Source organism: Aegilops tauschii, chromosome 5 (assembly GCF_002575655.3).
Source record: "Aegilops tauschii subsp. strangulata cultivar AL8/78 chromosome 5, Aet v6.0, whole genome shotgun sequence".
NCBI lineage: Eukaryota > Viridiplantae > Streptophyta > Magnoliopsida > Poales > Poaceae > Aegilops > Aegilops tauschii.
Window position 1 is genome coordinate 369,076,568 of NC_053039.3, and position 20,010 is coordinate 369,096,577.

The 20,010-nt window shown below is 54.8% G+C and overlaps 4 protein-coding genes across 4 annotated transcripts; 2 read left to right on the forward strand and 2 right to left on the reverse strand.

Moving 5' to 3' along the window:
- The first annotated feature begins 8,700 nt into the window (after positions 1-8,700).
- On the forward strand, positions 8,701-13,385 carry LOC141022876 (uncharacterized). Its single transcript, XM_073499153.1, has 4 exons — positions 8,701-10,589; positions 10,673-12,064; positions 12,224-12,927; positions 13,366-13,385. The coding sequence occupies exons 1-4, from the start codon at positions 8,701-8,703 to the stop codon at positions 13,383-13,385; spliced, it is 4,005 nt and encodes a 1,334-aa protein (XP_073355254.1).
- Positions 13,386-15,102: 1,717 nt separating this feature from the next.
- On the forward strand, positions 15,103-17,333 carry LOC109778708 (tuliposide A-converting enzyme b3, amyloplastic-like). Its single transcript, XM_020337268.4, has one exon. The coding sequence runs from the start codon at positions 15,103-15,105 to the stop codon at positions 16,111-16,113; it is 1,011 nt and encodes a 336-aa protein (XP_020192857.1). The 3' UTR covers positions 16,114-17,333.
- Positions 16,066-17,134, reverse strand: LOC109778709 (tuliposide A-converting enzyme b1, amyloplastic). The gene has a single exon (XM_020337269.4). The coding sequence runs from the start codon at positions 17,132-17,134 to the stop codon at positions 16,190-16,192; it is 945 nt and encodes a 314-aa protein (XP_020192858.1). The 3' UTR covers positions 16,066-16,189.
- Positions 17,334-17,358: 25 nt separating the features above from the next.
- Positions 17,359-18,411, reverse strand: LOC109778710 (2-hydroxyisoflavanone dehydratase). Its single transcript, XM_020337270.4, has one exon. The coding sequence runs from the start codon at positions 18,409-18,411 to the stop codon at positions 17,476-17,478; it is 936 nt and encodes a 311-aa protein (XP_020192859.1). The 3' UTR covers positions 17,359-17,475.
- Positions 18,412-20,010: the final 1,599 nt, after the last annotated feature.

The window sequence follows — 20,010 nt, forward strand, 5'->3', positions numbered from 1 at the left end:
ATCCACTTGAAGGAAATTTGCTACTGTCCTACAAACCTCTGCACTTGGAGGCCCAACAACGTCTACAAGAAGAAAGTTGTGTAGTAGACATCAGGCTCTCTTCTGGAGGGCCTCCGACCTTGCCAACATCACGAGGGAGGCGCTTGGTCACCACGTGGAGGCGTGCTTTGCAGCACGTTTCCCTCAGGAGGACACCGGACGAGGAGCGCCCGACGCTCAGGAGTTCATCGCCAAGACCACTGAGGAACTGCAGGATGCAAGAGCCATGCGCGGCGACCGCCGCTCACCTGGCGCGGCCCCGCATCCCGGCGAGGATGGCGGGCTGCGCATCTGCATCGACATCCTAGGGCTCAACAGGGCCGCATCTCAGGAGCTTTTCTGGCCTTCGCGCGTGGGACGCTGCGAGGGCCCGCCTCACAGCTACGTTTGCATGCCTTTTGGCCTGTCGAGCATGGCGTCCGCCTTCCAGCGAAATCTGCTGAGCATCCTGGCGGCTCAGGAGGCCAGGCATCACGCGGTCCTGGCGGATACGGAGATGCTCCTCAAGGAACCGCCTGGACCCCCAGAGCCTCCCGAGGCTCAGGGCCCCGGTGGCTCGTGAGGAGCGACCCCTTCATCACGCGTCTTCAGCTGCCTCAGCACCCCTTCGACAACAGAACCAGGTGACATCTTCCAAGTTTATTTAGCTGGGAGCGCCCCTCGGGCTGCATCATTCCTAGGCCACGTGGGTCCGTCCCTGCGGCGTGTATCCCTTTTTTATGTCTTTAGCTTACCTTGTTGGGGGCGCCCCTCGGGCTGCATCATCCCCAAGCCGCTCGGGTCCGACCCAGTGGCCTGTATCGTTTGTGCATTTACCTAAGCTAGCCAGCTTTTCATGCTTAACCTATCTGTGATTATCACCTGCTTGATTGTCACCTACCACGGGAGTTGTTCACGCTGGCACGGCGCTTATGCTTGGGTCCGTCCCCGCAACATCGGTAAATTTGAGCGGTCGAGCTCTGACTCGCGGCACGCCCCGCGCGCTTCACCTCATCGGGCCCTCAGTGCCTTCATTCTCTCACGGAGAGGCCAGTGGCCGGCCGGCAATTATAATGGCAATCCGTGCCCCTCCTCGCGCTGACTTGCAGGAACCTCCTGAGGACAACAGCGGGAGGTACCGCGTGCTCCCTCTTCTTCCATGCGATTCGCTTGCGCGTTAAAAGGGGGGCTCCTAAGCATCGCGAGTCAGGAGCTCCTACTGGCTCTCTAGCCCTCACCCCCTGGCCTTGATCACGGCATCACGACCTGGCATACCAGCGGCGGCTGAGCTCGCTCGAGGGCGGGGCCTAAGGACGTAGAGCACGAAGGAGAGCGTGGGGAAGAAGGGGAAGCACGCACGGGCCTAACCTAGCCGCGCCACGACCGCCAACGCACGAGTTTGGCACAACGCAAGGAAATGACTCCAGACTGCCAAGATAAGTTTCGCGCTCGGACCAACCAATCGCTACGACACGGGATTCTCACTTGCTGCAGCCCTGTCACGGCAACGTCACCTCCCTTTCTTACCTCTCGGTGGCCGCTTGCGCGCTAAAGGGGACCACCCGAGCATCGCGTCTCAGGGGCTCTTACTGGACCTCGGGCCGCTCACCTCCTGGCCTTGACCACGACATCGTGACCTGGCATACCAGTGACGGCTGCAGCCTGCCTGGGGACCGGGACCTGTCAGCGTAGAGCACCAAGCTGTCGCGAGGATAGAAAGGGGAGACTGAGCCGGGGCAGGACACGCGCTCGCACAATTTCATAATAGGGATAATATCAACAAAAGACATTACAGGTTCTTTACACGCCCCCACGGGGTTCGTTTCGATTCCTCACAGGGAACAAAAGAGGGGAATTCCCAGGAGCCCTATCTGCACGTGCCAGCGCAGCCGACGCCATCATCAACAGTGGGCCACGGGAGGCCGGCGCCAACCCCATCCAGATCAGCGATGGCGGCGGCCGGATGCCGCGGCCTTGCTCCGAGCCCGGCGAGAGCTCGGAGTCATGTAGCTGTCGTCGCTCGTTTCTAGAGTCTCGTAGAGCTCGAGAGAGTCGCTGGACTCCCAAGCAACGCCACTGCTGCTGGATAAGTCGCTGGTGAGGTGGGCGGCAGGCCCAGCTTCTGCCGCGACACCGTTCAGGTGGCCCTCTCCGGGGCAGCACTCCAAGCGGCGGCCTTCCGTGTCGAAAACCTTGAAGAACATCGTGGAGGCGTCGTCGTACCTGAAGTGGATGGCGAGGGCGCCTTCCGCGCGGCAAACCCGGGCAACCTCGCCCCAGCCGTGGGTCATGAAGATCTTGCCCGGGGAGACAGTTTCCACTTCCGCTCCGGTCGCCGGGGCGTCGCAGTCGGCGTGCTGCAGCCATAGCTCGAGGGCCCCCCTCGGCGGCATCCCGGTGGAGAAGAATTGGGGGAAGCGGATCCAAGTGCGCGGGGGCATCGCCACCAACAGCACGAGTTCGCACGAGGAGTCCACAGCATGGGCCCCTGGGGCGACGGCGTGCGCCACCATGGCGCGGCGACCACGGCCGCGGCGTGGGCGACGCCGCTCGCCGCCTCTTCCTCCTGAGCCCTCAGCTTGGGCGTATAAAGGCAGCGGATACCCAGGAGGTGGCCGCTCGTACCAAGGCCTTGTCACCTCCTGCCTCACGACGGTGGACCGGCCTCTTCTTCGGCGGAACTGGCCCGGGCTCGTCGCGGGTAGTTTTTCCCTTCTCCGCGGCCGAGAATCTTCAGATTGGCGCCATGGTGTCGCTGCTAGCAATGGAGCGAGAAGGAAGAAGAAGCGAGCGGAGCAAGAAGAGATGAGCAACGGGGGCCCTGCCCCCTCCCCATTTATAGCAAGAGGAGGCCAACCGTCGACCTCCACGATCACAGGTAATGATGGTTTTTCCTTGCATGCAGCAGGGACTCGTCAAGTCGGGCAGTTGCCGAGGCAGCGTGGGGAAGCAGAGACGCCCACATCCAATCAATCGCCACGCGTCGACCAAGGCCGCAGGCTGTTGGGGCCCGCGGCGCTCCGCACTTGCCCTTTGGCTTCGCCCCGAAGCCAAGTCCGAGCGCGCCTTGGGCCCGGGGGCTACTGTTGGCGTTCTGGGAACGGGGGTCCCAGACTTGCCTGCCTGCGGCCCACGGCGTGGCTCCACTCGCGGCCCAGTACGGCTCGTCTTCACCAACAAATGCTCAAGACCCTCGCGAGACGGACGACACAAGACCTCCTCGAGGGCAGCCTCACCAGGCTGGCTCGCAAGGGGTGGAGATATCAAGGCAAGGCGAACCTTGCCAGGTTCCAATGACGTAAGCCATGACGATCAAGACTAGGCGGGTGCCAGGCGGACGCCAGCACACAAAGTGTCCTCGTTTCCTCTTTGGTGCAAAGGAGGCAAGCGCGGGCGAGGAATACCGAGGTGTCGGGCAGAGGTTTCCATATCGGTGCAACAAGACCAAGACCTGCAGGACGGCAGGACGGAGGTCAGCGTGGAGCCCAAGACGGCGTCACAACCAAAGCCTTTCGCAGGCGAAGACCACCTTTAGTCAGGATAGCTTGTACTAGCTGTCCCCCTTCAAATTGGCTGTTGTGGCATCCCTTCCCTCTCAATATTTGGGAAGAGGACCATACCTCTATAAATAGGACTAGCCACCATAGTAGGAGAGACAGATTCAGATCATCCTCACCCACACAAGTTCTCCAAGCTCAAGTACACCTCACCTCAGGAGGCTATTCTTCCCCTTGTACTGTTCATCCTCAGCCCAAGAGGCAATCCACCACACCACACTGGAGTACGGTATTACACCACAACGGTGGCCCGAACCAGTATAAAACTCGTGTCTCTTGTGTTGCGGGTTCGGCGAGCTAGGCTTTGAGATCACGGTGAGGTTGAGGGCCTGAATAGGTAGGGGAAAATCTTCATGCGCACCCCAGTGTTCGAACCTCAAGGGTTTTGCCAGAACCCGAAATCCGACAGGGTTACCCGCAGTCACATTGTTCCTTGAGTGCTCAGAAGTTCTGCTTTTTTCCCCATGCCATCAGGAGCTTTAAGACTCATAGGTCTTATAAGCTTATATATTCAAAGGTTTTCCTTTTGTTACCACTCTCAAATTTATACCATCACTGTTTAGCAACAGATTCATGGTAGAATCCTATATCATACAAGATGAGCTCTTTAGTTGTTATTTCAGTTCCAGCAGGAACCCTATGCAAAACCATTGATCCCCACCTTTATCCCAATTTCTTCTTTAACATGCATTTTCCTCGCCAACTTCTACCACTGGACCTAGAGCAGATCCAATCTCACAAGCTCCAACGAAGTGTCTCAAGGAATCAGGCACTCCAGACATGTTAATCCACACAAAGTGTAGTTGACCTTTAGCTTTATTATCAGGATTCTGAAAGTCAACCTCCACTTCAGCCCCTGTCCCAGCAAGGTGAATTTCCTAAAATTCTTTAGTTCAATTAACTTAGACTTATTAAGGAATCTCATGAGGAAAGTTTTGGGACTATGTAACTTTGCTCTCCACTCCCAATTCCATTCAAACATGTTATGGAATCCTTGTGCTACCTGAGTTTCATTCATATTTTCAGGTAGTACAATCACCAGAGCGATTGTGTTTGCATGTTCAATAGTAGCAGTTTTCTTAGTATTCTGTACCAGCAAACATCCTAGCCCCTTGGCAATGTAGCCAAGAAAATTAACCATTGTTTTTGGTTGTTTCAACACAGTACAATCTTTAGTTCTGTGTGATGGCCTTGAGCAAACCACATAGAAGACATGAATTTTACTGTCCTTTTCCCCATGTCCTATCCCTTTGCACTTTACACATATTTGTTCCTTCAACCTCATCTCCTTACTATCTCCTTTCTTCTCTCTACCACCCCTTCCTTTTCCGCTATAGGTCCTGACAACAAAGTACTCTTGGGGACATTTAAATTTTGGCATCATCTGTGGGAAATTCTGCATGTGGGCACAACTAAGAATTGCATGGGTAGCTATTGCACCCCACCCATTTGAGGAACTCCAACTCCCTAAATTTCAGAAATTCCTCCCCGCAAACCTTGTCTGTGCATTCCTGCATTGATTTGGGTGGCTGCAAAGGAATTCCCAAGATTTTTTCCACCTTGTCCACCATGAGAGGGGTTTTCTCCACCTCTTCCCTGGGGAAAGCTACAACCACCACTACTCCCACTACCAGCAAAACCTTCTCTAAAACTCCACTCAGTCTCTTTTCCATCAAATCTTTAATACTTGTGCTATCCTGCTTGCTAAAATGTCCTCTCCCCATTGTAGAACCACCCCTTCCTTGGTTGTCGTTGGATCTGTTGTCTTGTCAATTTCTGTTAGGCCTAGGCTGTCAGTTTCCTTGCGTCTTTGCCATGGAATCAATGTCAAGGTCCACACACTCTTCCTTTCCCTCTATGCAAACCCTAGCCGCTGCAACCCCCTCTTTCAAAGCAGGAAAGGGAGAGAAATCAAAATTCTCCAGGGCAGGGATAGGGTTGGCACATATACTAGTCCCTTCCCACCTACCCTCTGCGACACAAAGTGAGCTGTGAGCACACAGCTCAGTCTTTGCCATGGAATCTTTATGAATTTTCTCCTAGAGGAGCATTTTGATTTTGTTCTTGATAATAGTCGGATGCTGTATTTTGATTTTGTTCCCTAGCTTTATGTGTTATGTTATCTGTAAGCGGCATCCGACTATTATGTGTTCTACTGAAAAAGGTGGGCTCGCGGGGGAAGTGAATGGGCTGCATATGGCCCAACATAGCTCACTTTGTGTCGCAGAGGGTAGGTGGGAAAATCTTTGTGAATTTTCTCATAGAGGAGCATTTTGATTTTGTTCTTGATAATAGTCAGACGCCGCATTTTGATTTTGTTCCCTAGCTTTATGTGTTATGTTATCTGAAAGCGGCGTCCGAATATTATCAAGAACAAAATCAAAATGCTCCTCTAGGAGAAAATTCACAAAGATTTTCCCTTTAACAGAATGTGTCTGTAAACTGATAGTATCAATTTGCTCTACTACCATTCTATCTTTTATATGTATTTCAAAATCATTGCGCGCCTCAACATCCTAAAAAATAGATGTGATTCTGCATAAGTTATCAGGCCGTGGAATATAATGCCTCGTCTTAATCAAGCCCTGTACAATTGCTGCATTATGTTATTTGCCCCAAGTAGGCAATCCATAGCAGGGAAATAAGAAGAAACCACAAGATTTCTACCAGCCCCTCTTTTTAGTTTTGAAAATCATCATTCTTAATTAGCAAACTTCTCACATAATCATCTATATCTTCCCTACATTGTTGATTAATTCGTCTGATACAATAATTTTTTCGATCATTGCTCTTATCCAACCTTGCCCCAAATTGTGCAGTGGAATGAATATAACAAGAGCAATCAGGATGCTTATCGGAAACTGAGTCCCCGATCACCACCTCGCCGAAGTCGTCCTCATAATCCTCTCCATTAGCACCAAAAAAGGTCGCTAGCCGGAGTAGATCCTAATTTCGGCATTGAGCAAGGCGGATCGAGAGGCAATGCGCCGACATGAAGCGCGGAGAGAGGCGCAGCTCCTCCCGGGCCGTCGCGCCCCTTCTCTGACTTGGCGCCCTTGGGGGCGTTACCACTTCCTGAATCACGATCGTCACATGCACTGAGCCTGGGGTCGGCAACACAACACCGCCTCCCCGCCCTCATTGCTGTCAGGACATAGTTACCCGTTTAAAGAGGGAAAGAGAAGCGCCGCGAATGCCGCGGGCGACGCCGCGAGCGGCCTCTGCCGCCGGTGACCAGCGTGTAGGCGGCCGATTTTGGGCGTTGGCTGATGGCGCATGAGACTCGGAGGACGATGGCGCGGACCCGGACGGCGAGGAGTCTCCGGCGGATTCGCCGACGCCGTCGGACGTGATCTGCGAGGCTTTCCGGGTCGGTTACTCCGAGGAGGAGGTGGCGTCGCTTGTTGACCGGGCGATTCCTCGAGACGATCCGGCGAGGGCAGGCCTGCAGGAGGAGGACAACGTCGAGGTGGTACGCCGCGTGGTTTATCGTCGCACGGCGGCTTCGGCACTCCGGCCATGGCGCGGTCCTCTGCCCAAGGTTTGTCTTCCTAAACCATCTCTGTCAGATTATTTTGAAGCGGGTGCTTGGAAGAGGGTTACGAGGAAGAAAAAGAAATGGACGGCGGCGGCGGTCGGCCGGAGTCTGGAGGCGCCGGCGGCGTCGGTAGGGATCGCCGCCGCTAGGGAGGCGCGTTTGAAATTGTTGTTGGGCGCGGATGGGCCGCTCGAGACCTCCGGGCCGACTTCGACTGGGTATGAGGCCCAGTGCGAAGCGGCTGCGGGCCAAGCCGAACTGTTATCTCTTGGGCCGGCTAGATCTTTTGGGCCACGGTGTGGTGGGTATGAGGCCCAGCCGGACGTGGACTCGATCAATCCTGAGGAAAGGAGCGCATGCACTACGCGTTCGTCTTCGTCTGTTACAGCGCCGCGCCCTAGGGTTCGTCGCTCGCCGTCCCTTCGTACGGCCGGACCTGGACGAGCTCGCCGCATCCCCCCGCTCGGCGCCATGGTGGGCTCGGGAGGCGCGCCCCCTTCTAGGCGGCCGCCTGCGCCCAGCGGGGCGAGTCGGGCCTCCGGGGTAGCGCCGCCGACTCAAGGCACTGGAAGGGGCGCTCCGCCGCCGGGACAAGGCAATGGCCGGGGCACGCTGCCGGCTCCGGAGTCGGGCGTTGGTCGTGGTGGTGTGCTGCTGCCCAAGAATGCAGCGGGTCGCGGGTCGGGTAGACCTGAGGCACCACGTGTTGCTGCCGGGACGCACGTGGGGAGGCCGCCGGCTCCGGTTGTGCCGTCGGGTGGTCGTGGTGGACCGGGCTCCGGCCCTAGACCGGTGGTTCAAGGCGCTGCTACAGCTGTGGGCAGGGAGGCCGCGCCACCAAGGGCTCCCGCGCCGTCGGGGCCGACGCCTAGACCGGCTCCTCCTCCACACGTCATTGCTCGTCCGTCTCCGTCGTCGCAGTCCAACGGTTCTGCTACTGCGCCCCGGGGTCAGTGGGGGGACGATGGTTACGATGCCTACGGAACTGGCCAGCACCGTGGCTCTTCGTCCACGGGAGGCGGCCGTGGCTATGCATGGCAAAGCGATGGCTCGGTTGAGAGGCCGTTCTTGGGGCTTGCCGGTGGCTTCGTTGAGGGGCCTTCGGATCCGGTTCATCGGCAGCAAGGAGGTTACCGTGGCCATCGTGGTGGTCGGGGCGGGCGAGGGGGCCGGTACCGTCCACGACCGCCCCCACCACCGGTCGTTGTCGAGCAGATGACTGATAGCGGGGTTGCAGAGGAGCCCGTGTTGTCCGAACATGCTATGGAGGTAGTGACGGCTCTTGCTTCTGCTCCGGTTCCTGAGGTGTCTGCGGAGATGATGGACAGGGCTGAGTCTGATCGAGCGTCCAAGTGGGCGCGTAGGAAAGAAAAGATGCTTTGCTATCGTTGCGGAGATAAGGGTCACTTCATTGCCGAGTGTGTGGTGAGTTTATGTGACACCTGTGGTAAACTGGCTCATGAATCTGGAGATTGTCCGTTACTGCGCGATCAGGCACCTTCACTCAAGATGTATGGAGTTTACTGTGCTGAGCTAACTTTTTTCGAGTCTCCGACTGAGCACGAGGTGCATGACGAGTCTCCGAGTATGACTACGGGGATTGTCAAGGTTACCAGAGGGGAGGTGTCTGAGGCACAGATCGTGCAGAGGCTTCGAGAGCTGGCTCCTGGGGATTTCCAGTGGGACCTTGTCGGTCTTGCTGATAAGATGTTCAGGGTCGAGTGCCCCTCTGTGGAGGACCTGCAGCGGTTGCTGAGTTTTGGGATGTGTAAGGTGCCGGGTACTGATGGTATCCTTGAATTTCAGGAATGGAAGATTGTTGAGCCTCAGGGAGTCCCGCTTACGCAAGCGTGGCTGCGCTTTTCTGGGGCACCTTCCTCGCCGCTGCAGGATGCTCGGGTTGTGGCCAGTCTGGGCATTCTATTGGGGAAGCCTGAGCGGGTGGACATGGCTTTCACCAGAGCTCATGGGATTGCACGGGTTCTGGTTAGTATTCTGAATGTGGAGTATGTGCCGGAAGTGGTTAAGTGGGCTTACCAAGGCAGGATTTATAATCTGGTAATTGAGTTTGAGGACGAGAGCCTGCTGTCTGCGCCGGCTCACGGGTCTGATGTTGATATGCATGAGGGTGATGGTGACGTGGGGGTTCAGGAACCGCCGGTTGAGGACTCTGGACGACAGTTGTCCATGGGGCCGGGGTCTGAGACTGCGACGACTGGGGATGGAGCTGCCCCGCCCTCCTTGGTGCCTTCGAAGTCGTTGAGATTTGGATCCTTCGAACCTTTTTCTGCACCGCCGAGGTTGTGGAGCGACCGGGTGGAGTCTGAGGAGGACTTTGAGCTCGCTTTGCCTGCGTTGGATATGGACGCTCTGGACTCGGGTTCTGGGGATCTCGGGGCTTCAGCACTTATGGTCAGGGGGGCAGAGGAGGTGAGTCGGCAGGTGGCCACTCCCTCTTCTGGTCAGCACGTGGTTCCCCCTCTGGAGATGCCGCTGCCTAGCGGGCCCCGTGTGCCGGGAGGAGCTATAGGCCAGGCGATCTCGGGCTCTTTTTGTGCTGAGGACGGGGATGCGGGGCAGGTGGCTCCCGTGCCTTCTTCTATGCTGGGAGGAGGTCTGGGTCAGGAGGATTCGGATTCTTCTTCTCTCGTTGCGATGCCTTCTCGGACGGTGTCGACTTCGCCCTCGGGAGTGGGCTCGAGGCAGGTGGCCTCGGGGTTTTCTCCTATGGTGGCGGCCTCTCCGGTGCAGGCTGGGGAGCCAGGACGGGAGGTCTTGGCTATGTCTCCACCACCATCGATGATGCCCTCGTCTGGTGGGGCACGCCAGGCGTCCCTTTCTCCTTCTGGCGCGACTGTGGGGAGGCCCATGCAGGTCGCTCAGACTGCGGGTTCGGGTGCGGCAGGAGGCCGTATCCCACCCGTGTTCTCTCGGGAGGAGGTCATTGCGTTTGGCGGGATCCAGGATCCCATGTCTGCGGGGCGCCGGGTGAGTGACCGTCTCCAGGCACACCCGGACGTGGATGACATACAGCAACGGTGCGCTATGAGGGCGGCCAAGCTTCGTGATGTTGAAGTCACTACTGGTATGTCGGTTAATATTTCCAATTCCATCCTGCATTTTTCAAATGATGAGATTCTTGATAATGCAAATCAATTAGGAGTTTCTCTTGGTACTAATGAAACTGAAATTACTAATTCGATTAATGATCTACTTGACTTAGAGGCTGAGCGGGCCTTAGAGATGATTCGCAATATTGCAGCTGTTAAACCCATGTGTGATTCGGAGGTAGATGCGCTTGGGGTCAGGGTGCTTGACAATTTTTGTGCGGATCTTTTGCCTTCTAGTTCTGAGGCGGGGGTTGAGGATGGCTCTACTGAGTTTGGCTTGGCAAGCCCCTCTGACACTGGGTATGAGGACCAGGTGCAGTGTCAGGCTATTCCAAAGCGCAAGTGGAAACGGAAGGTATACCCGTTGTCTGCAGTGCGTAGGAGTGCTAGGTTGCGTTCGGCAAAAAAATTCTACGATGATCTATGAGAGGAATCTTTTGGAATAGCAGAGGTCTGAGGGACTTGGCTAAAAGAAGGTTTCTCGCTGAGGTGTCTGTCGAGCATCACTTAGATTTTATCGCTCTTTTGGAGACGGGGAGAGATAATTTTGCGCCTCAGTTTCTAAATTCTTTGTCGGGGGGTATTGCATTTGATTGGCATTGCTTGCCGCCGAGAGGAAGATCAGGTGGAATTTTACTCGGCGTTAGGTGCGAGACCATTGAGGTTCGCAGTGTGGTTATGGGAGACTTTGCGGTCAAGTTCCGGGTGCGGTCCAAGGAAGATGGGTTTAACTGGGCTCTGGTTGCGGTTTATGGGGCTGCGCAGCCAGAGTTTAAGCCCGATTTCTTGGCTGATCTAGTTCGGATGTGTGGTTCCGAGCAGTTGCCGTACCTGGTGGGGGGTGATTTCAATATTATTAGAAGGCGTGAGGATAAGAATAATGATAACTTTGACGGCGGATGGTCGTTCATGTTTAATACTATCATTGAGAGTTTGAACCTGAGAGAAATTGAGCTCTCGGGCAGAAAATTCACCTGGGCTAATGCGTTGCCAAATCCGACGTATGAGAAGTTGGATCGTGTGTTGGCCAGTGTCGATTGGGAACAGAAGTTTCCTTTAGTAACAGTCCAGGCCTTATCCCGTGGTATTTCCGACCACACGCCGCTTTTTGTGGACTCTGGTCAACCCGCCCACGTGGGGAACAGGAATGTGTTCTCCTTTGAGATGGCTTGGTTTGAACGTGAAGGCTTCTTGGATCTTGTGGCTAGAGAGTGGGCTAAGGATTCAGGAGGAAAGACTGCGCTTCAGCGATGGCAGAATAAGATCAGGCACTTGAGGAGTGTCCTGCGTGGATGGGCTAAGCATCTTAGCGGGATTTATAAGGTTGAAAAAGAAAGGCTTCTTTCCCTTATTCAGTCTCTAGATGTGAAGGCAGAAACCACGCTTCTGCCAGTCGCGGAGCTTCAAGCCAAGTTAGATGCGGAATTGAGGCTGAAGGAACTCCTTAGGGAAGAAGAGTTGAAGTGGGCGTTGCGGGCCAAGGTCCAGAGAGTAGTTCAGGGGGACGCGAACACTGAATTTTTTCATATGATTGCTAATGGTAAGCATCGAAAGAAGAGGATTTTCCAGCTTGAGCAAGATGAGGGTACAATTGTAGGACAGGAGAACCTAAAATTGTACATTACTGAATTTTATAAGCAGTTGTTTGGTCCTCCAGACAATAACTGTGTGTCTCTGGATGAGTCCAGGGTTGAGGATGTTCCTCAGCTCACAGTTGTGGAGAATGATGTTCTGACGGCTCCTTTTACCGAGAAAGAGGTATTTGATGCCGTCTCACAAATGGAAACTAACAAAGCGCCTGGCCCAGATGGATTTCCAGCGGAGTTCTATAAGAAATGCTGGTTTATCATTAAAGGAGATTTGTTGCCTTTGTTCAATGATCTGTTTGCTGGGCAGCTTAATCTTTTCCAGCTAAACTTTGGAACGATCACCCTTCTCCCTAAGAAAACAGAGGCTGTGAGAATTGAGCAATTCAGGCCAATCTGTCTTCTTAATGTTAGCTTCAAAATTTTCACCAAGGTCGGGACCAATAGGCTCTCACAGATCGCGCATGCTGTTGTGCAGCCTACCCAAACGGCCTTCATGCCGGACAGGAATATTCTCGAGGGTGTTGTGGTCCTTCATGAAACGCTCCATGAAATCCACACGAAAAAGCTGGATGGGGTGGTTTTCAAAGTGGATTTCGAAAAAGCGTATGACAAAGTCAAATGGCCTTTCCTTCAACAGGCTTTACGTATGAAGGGTTTTGATGAGGCCTGGCTACGCCAGGTAGAATCCTTTACGCAAAAAGGTAGTGTTGGAATTAAAGTCAATGATGATATAGGTCATTATTTTCAGACACACAAAGGCCTGAGGCAAGGAGATCCAATGTCCCCTATTTTGTTCAACATTGTAGTCGATATGTTGGCCATTCTTATAGGCAGGGCAAAGAATGCCGGTCAAGTAGGTGGCTTGGTGCCCAACCTAGTTGATGGGGGTGTGTCCATTTTGCAGTACGCTGATGATACAATCATTTTCATGGAGCATGACTTGGCAAAAGCGAGAAACATGAAGCTGGTGTTGTGTTTATTTGAACAATTTTCCGGTTTAAAGATTAACTTTCATAAAAGCGAGTTGTTCTGCTTTGGTAGAGCTAAGGAGGAACAAGAGGCTTATAGGCAATTGTTTGGTTGTGAATTAGGGGCTTTACCTTTTACTTACCTAGGTATACCCATACATCATCGTAAGCTCACGAACAGAGAGTGGAAATGTATAGAAGACCGGTTCGAAAAGAAACTTAGTTGCTGGAAGGGCAAACTTCTGTCTTATGGAGGCCGGTTGATTCTTATTAATTCGGTGCTTACAAGTTTGCCGATGTTCCTACTATCTTTCTTTGAGGTTCCAGTTGGGGTTAGGAAAAGGCTGGACTTTTATCGGTCAAGATTTTTTTGGCAGAGTGATGATCTAAAAAGAAAGTATAGACTCGCAAAGTGGGATATTATTTGTCGTCCCAAGGATCAGGGGGGGTTGGGTATCGAGAATCTTGAGGTAAAGAACAGATGCCTGCTTAGTAAGTGGCTAAATAAGTTATCAGACGGGACTGATGCGACTTGGGCACAGATACTTCGTAACAAGTATTCTGCAATCCAAAACTTTGTCACAGGTGACAATGAGACCAACTGATTCGCCATTTTGGAAGGGGCTTATGAGAGTTAAGACAACCTTCTTTAATAGAACAAAGTTCATAGTCGGCGATGGTAACGATACTCGTTTCTGGGAGGACACCTGGCTTGGTGAGACTCCTTTGGCACTACAATACCCAACTCTGTATCGTATTGTGCATAGACGTGATGCGCTTGTGGCAACGGTTATGCAGGCCACCCCCCTTAATATTCAGTTTAGGAGGGTGCTTGTTGGTAATAGATGGGAAGCTTGGCTTCATCTGGTGCGTAGACTGATGGAGGTTTAGCTACGACATCAGCCCGATCAGTTATGTTGGAAGCTTACTAGGTCTGGACATTTTACCGTTAAATCGATGTACATCGATGTTATTAACTCGAGTGTCATTCCTAAATCCAAACATGTTTGGCAAGTCAAAGTTCCTTTGAAAATCAAAGTGTTTATGTGGTTTGTCCATAAACAGGTCATTCTAACAAAGGACAATTTGGTTAAGCGTAATTGGACAGGATCTACTAGGTGTAGTTTCTGTGATCGGGATGAAACCATTAAGCATCTATTCTTTGAGTGCCCGTTGGCAAGAATTTTGTGGCGCTCAGTGCAAATTGCTTTTAACATTACTCCTCCGAGTTCGGTCGGGTCGTTATTTGGAACGTGGCTGGATGGGATAGAGTCCGGTACAGCTAGACACATTCGTGTAGGAGTTTGTGCGTTGTTATGGGCAATTTGGAACTGCAGAAATGATTTGGTTTTTAACAGAATAACTACTATTCATTTTTTGCAGGTTGTATTCCGTGCTACGGCGTTGATCCGTATGTGGTCCCTACTCACTCCGACGGAGGCCGGGGAGCGTTTGGTTATTGGATCTGCCTGGTGGGAGATGGTAGCGCGGGATATATTCAACCGGTTTGGATGGCGGTCATGTAATAGGATAGGCAATTAGTTTCCATACCTATTTTTCTGCCAGTCGGTTGTAGCTATATGGCCTTTTTTTGTGACGAGGTCTGTGTGAGCTCGACGTAGTTTCTTTTACGACTTTTCGACATTGTTGAACCTATTTTATTTATCTAAGTGGCCGTATGCATCCACCTGATGCAGGCCGGGGAATCCCCCTTTCAAAAAAAGAAAAATTGCTGTCGCCGCCATCGCTAGGGCCAGCGACGTGGTAGAGAAGGAGGTAATCGCCGCACACTTCAACACCGTTGTCAGAATCGGCGAATCGACTTGATCCATAGCCCATAGTAGCACTTTCGGCACGTGCCTTCGCTCCTCTCGCCGAAATAGAGCCTCTTATTCCTCCTCCGTCAACGAATCCAGCATCGCGAGTGCTTCCACCTACATCTCTTCTTGGCCGATAATAACAATGGGAACACCTTCTGGCATTGCAAGTACAGACACGGGTATTTATTCTCCCGTTGCAACGGACATGCATATTGTCATTTTAAAAATTCCGATTTAGCAATCACTTCTTTTGATATTAGAGGTGGATTTATGTTGACATTATTATTAGAAGTGGATTTCTGTACGCAAGCACCGCTGTCACCTTTCGCTTCACCTTGAGGAATATTGACTTTCTGGTTAATCAAAGACCAGGAAGCATATTAAAACACAGGAATGGCTGTATAAACAGTGAAGTAAGTGCGATTAGCAATCGGAAGACCAATTATTTCCACAAAACAACCGTTGCCACTGCCCGGCGTATTCCCCTCTCCGCCGGGGCGCCATGGATCCGGACGAGGGGATCGAATTCGATCTCTCCCCGTTCGCCATCGTGTACAAGAGCGGCCGCGTCCAACGCTCTGGTCTAACGTCGCGGAAGAGCGCCGGCACCGACGCCACCACCGGCGTCACCTCCAAGGACGTTGTCATCGACGCCGGCACAGGCCTCGCCGCGCGGCTCTTTCTCCCCACGAGCGTCCCGGAGTCCCAGAAGCTCGCCGTCCTCGTCTACTTCCACGGCGGCGCTTACGTCGCCGAGTCGGCCTTCTCCGCCAGGTACACCAGCTACGTCAACGCCCTTGTCGCCGCCGCCCGCGTCGTGGCCGTGTCGGTGGAGTACCGCCTCGCCCCCGAGCACCCGCTCCCCGCCGCCTACGACGACGCGTGGGCCGCGCTCCGCTGGACAGCGACGAGCTGCGTTTCCGCGGGCCCGGAGACGGAGCCGTGGCTGGCCGACCACGGCGACCTCACGCGCATCTTCGTCGCCGGCAACAGCAGCGGCGGCAACATGGCGCACAACGTGGTGATGAGGGCCGGAAAGGAAGGGCTCCGGGGAGGCGCGCGGATCGAAGGGATGCTGCTGCTTCACCCGCTGTTCTTGGGCAAGGCTCCGGTGCCGTCGGAAGGCACGGAGTCCACGGAGACCGCCGAGAGGAACTGGCGGTTCGTCTGCGCGGGCAAGTACGGGCTCGACCACCCGTTCTCCAACCCGCTCGTGATGCCGCCGGAGAAGTGGTCGGTGCTCGGCTGCCGACGGGCGCTGGTGACGGCGGCCGAGCTGGACCTCGCCAGGGACAGAGCGCGCATGTACGTCGAGGCGCTCCGGGCCAGCGCATGGGACGGCGAGGAGGCCGTGCTGTACGAGACGGAGGGCGAGGAGCATATGTATTATTTCTCGAAAGACGCGAGATCCAACTCCGTCGTGGCGGAGAAGGCGGCCAAGGAAATGGCCATTGTTGTGTCCTTCATCAAGCTCACCAATCCATCGGATTGTAACATTAGATCTACGTTGTGAATCGAAGCCACTCTTACAGTTCGTTTGTGACGAGAGCACACTGCCGCCGCGCCGGCGTGCGCCCACAGATCAGGGCTCAGGCGCCGGCGATGAACGCCACGACGCGAGCCATGAGCTCCTTGGCCCTGGCGCAGTCCGGCTTCTTCAGGAAGAAGACGTGCCCCTCGCCTTCTGACTCGATCCACGCTACGCCCCCACGAGATACGCTCCCGCGCCACGCGCTCGTGGTCACCGCCGCGTAGTACGCTCGGTCCCTGGCCGCCAGCCAGTCCTTCTCGCCGGCGCACACGAGCATCCGTTCACACCGGAGGTTCTCCATCCCCGGAGCGCCGGGCGCCATCGGGTTCATCCTCGGGTCGTCCGCGCCGCCCACCGCGCCGGGGCACGCGAACTCCCAGATCATGGCCATGTCCTTGGCCTTCGCCTCGACCTCACCTTCGAGGAACGTGTTCCCTCCGAACCAAGGATGCAGAAGAATCGCGCCTTCTACTCTCGGCGCCGGCTGGAACGACGCTCTGATGAGGACGTTGTGCACTATGTTGCCGCCGGCGCTGTCGCCGGCGAGGAAGAGGCGCGCGCTGTCGCCGTGCTCGGCGAGCCACTCGTCCTGGGCCGAGGCGGCCCACGAAAGCGCGGCCCAGGCGTCGTCGTAGGCGGCGGGCACCGGATGCTCGGGCGCGAGGCGGTACTCGACGGAGACGGCGACGACGCCGGCCGCGGCAGCGAGGGACGCGACGTAGTTGTGGTACTGCGGGGAGACGGCCGACTCGACGAGGAAGCCGCCGCCGTGGTAGAAGACGAGGATTGGGAGCTTCTTGGAGGGATCTGGGCTGGTGGGGAGGAAGAGGCGGACGGACACGCCGGTGTCGGGGTCAAGGACCACGTCTTTGGACGTGACGCCGGTGGCCGGGTCGAGGCCGGTGGGCTCACGCGCCGGGCGACAGAGGCGGTCCATCTTGCCGCTCCGGTATATGCGGTAGTCATCGCAGTCGAACACTACTTCGTCGGCGCCGGACTCCATGGCCGTAGCCGCGCACAGATCTGAAGGTATAATAGTTGTTCAGTGGTTGGTGGCAGAGACTAGCTGTGGACTAGAAAGTGTGAAGTTGCTGCTGCAGCAGTCGATAGCTACCGCCTACCAGTCTACTTCTAGAAGTTGGTCTGATTACGTGACACAAAATGATGTTACTGATAATCTCGGAGCGCAAAATTTGAGACTCTGATAAATCGATACTCCAAGAAAACTTTAAATCTCCAACTAGGCGCCATCACCTATTTATTAAACCAGTAAACGAACAAGCAGTCATGCAGAGCAAGTTCCTCTCCAACACAATGTAGATGATCTGCAGATCAACTCTATCATCAGGCGCCGGCTATGAACGCGACGACGCGGTCCATGAGCTGCTTGGCGTTGTCGCACCCGGGCTTCTCCAGGAAGAACACGTGACCCTCCCCATCGGACCCGTGCCAGGCCGCGGTGCCGCCCCACGCGCTGCCAGCTACGGCGTCGTGGTACGCGCGGTCGCGCGCGGCGAGCCCGTCCGCCAGCCCCGCGGTCACGAGCATCCTCACGCACCCGAGCCTCTCCAGCGCCGGCGCGCCCGGCGCCAGCGGGTTCATCCTCGGGTCGTCCGCGCCGCCCACCGCGCCCGGGCACGCGTAGGACCAGAGCATCCCGGTGACCATGGGCGCGGCCGGGTGCTCCCCCTCCACCGGCTTGCTCCCGCCGAACCACGGGTGCAGCAGTATCGCGCCCTCGACCCTCGGGCTGCCGTCGTTGGAGGCCACCCTCATGAGCATGTCGTGGACGATGTTGGCCCCCGCGCTGTCGCCGGCGAGGAACAGGCGGGCCGTGTCGCCGTGCTCGCGGATCCACTCGTCCTGCGCCAACGCCGCCCACTGGAGCGCCGCCCAGGAGTCGTCGTAGGCCGCGGGGAGCGGGTGCTCCGGGGCCAGGCGGTAGTCGACGGACACCGCGAGGACGCCGGCCGCCGCGGCGAGGGCGTTCACGTAGTTGTGGTACGTGGAGGAGTCGGCCGACTCGATGAGGAAGGAGCCGCCGTGGAAGTAGACGAGGACCAGGAGCTTCGTGGAGGGTTCCTGGAGCTTGGGAAGGTAGAGGCGCACGGAGAGGCCAGTGTCCGCGTCGAGGACGACGTCCTTGGAGGTGACGCCGGTGGCCTCGTCGTCGCCGGCAGGCAGGATGGGTGGCCGGTGAAGGCGCTCTATCCTGCCGCTCTTGTAGAAGCGGAAGTGCGCCGGTGCCTCGAACACCACCGTGTCGGCGTCGGCGTCCATGGCCGTACGTGGAGACCGGAGAAGGTGTTTGTCTTGGGCCTTGGAGTTGTGACTTGTGACTACCAGCTCGCAAGATCTGTGAGATTTAAATGGCGATAAGGTGCCAAGTCAGCAGCGAACTGAGGAGTGCGCATGGCCACACGTAATTTCTGGCCTGGATCCATTGCCATGAGAATGCAACGATCGGATAATGCATCAGTCGACACAGTTGATTGTACGAGCCGACGGCAATGTATACTCACTCTTTTTTCTTCTTCAAAATAAGAAAAATACAACCAGTATCAGCAAATTAATAATTGGCTCGTGTGTGAAACAATCCAATCTAATAATTGTTGAACATAAAAGATTAGAACCTTTGTACAGTACAATCACAGATCATATATACACGCACATACATTCATTTTTGTACTTAGCACGCTGTGTTAAGTTTAGAACTTGAACCCTAGGGAATTGGTTTATCACAAAAAACACAATCATAACCTTAGTTTATTGCACAATTTGATATTAATAGAATCATGTAAGCATCAACACGTCATCACTATAAAGTAACAAGGCATCATAGTGTCAAAAATGGTAACAAGACATCTGAAAAGAAAACATAAGAAATGTTTCTTACATGCTTTGACTTGCACGTGATTCAAACCAAGTACTAGGATAAATAAAATTGAAAGATTTCCACCACCTCAACCTCTAGCACGACAAACAACATCTCCAATTAATAAAATGAATATCAAGTCGGAGAGCAATATCCACAATTCGTTCAACCTGGCAACGGAGAGTGTACTCACAATTTTTCTCTTCATAAAAGACTTCCACCCCGCTTTATAAATAAAGCCACCATAACCATTATAGATGAAACGTCCACGGACCCCCCCCCCCCCCCCCCCCCCCGCCCCCCCGGCAACCAACCCAGAAGAGCATCACTGCACACATAACCACACCCGATGCAACTTGACTAAGGAATACCTCCGGTAGCCTACCCGTATGATATTGATCCCAGCACCCCCGGTCCTGGGATGACCTTGCACACCAAGCCGACTATCATCTATAAAAGGCCAAGGTCCCATCAAGGTAAGTTGCCGGCGACAAGAAGCTCTTATGGGAACATTGGTACCGAATTCAGATGAGCACCACCGAAGAAGACACCGTGGACGAAGGACACAACAGCGGCAAGGATGTCGAATAGTCTGGGGAGATGGATGGGACGCAACACCTCCGAGGAGGAGAACAACATCTGTAGACGTCGTCGTTGCCAGCAACAACCAAGGCCTTGCGCAGCTTTCGCTGAACCGTCCTCCCCAGGGCACTACAACGAGACCACTGTGCCGAGAAAGAACGAATCCACCGCGCGACGCCATGAGAACACCGCTTCTCCCTGTCCAGCCACTTGGCCAAAACCAAACCATCCCTAGAACGACGACAGAACCACGACAGGATGAGCAGATGCCGGCTACCCTGATCCCCTGGTCACGGCCGACCGCCTGGCACTGTAGAAAACTAAGCAGTTGGCCCTCCGGCAGCAAGCCCCCGGCACATGTCCGACAGAGGTGGACACCGGTGTCCAGGCCGAGCCCACCATGGGAATACGGTGGCGGCCAC

Bases quoted from the DNA above. Each gene is read 5' to 3' on its own strand.
- LOC109778710 (XM_020337270.4), bottom strand. From the start codon at position 18,411: ATGGACGCCGACGCCGACACGGTGGTGTTCGAGGCACCGGCGCACTTC.
- LOC141022876 (XM_073499153.1), top strand. From the start codon at position 8,701: ATGACTACGGGGATTGTCAAGGTTACCAGAGGGGAGGTGTCTGAGGCA. The intron at 10,590-10,672 runs GTCTGCAGTGCG...TTGGAATAGCAG, and splicing joins AAACGGAAGGTATACCCGTT to AGGTCTGAGGGACTTGGCTA. The intron at 12,928-13,365 runs GTATACCCATAC...ACTTTGTCACAG, and splicing joins TTTACCTTTTACTTACCTAG to GTGACAATGAGACCAACTGA.
- LOC109778709 (XM_020337269.4), bottom strand. From the start codon at position 17,134: ATGGAGTCCGGCGCCGACGAAGTAGTGTTCGACTGCGATGACTACCGC.
- LOC109778708 (XM_020337268.4), top strand. From the start codon at position 15,103: ATGGATCCGGACGAGGGGATCGAATTCGATCTCTCCCCGTTCGCCATC.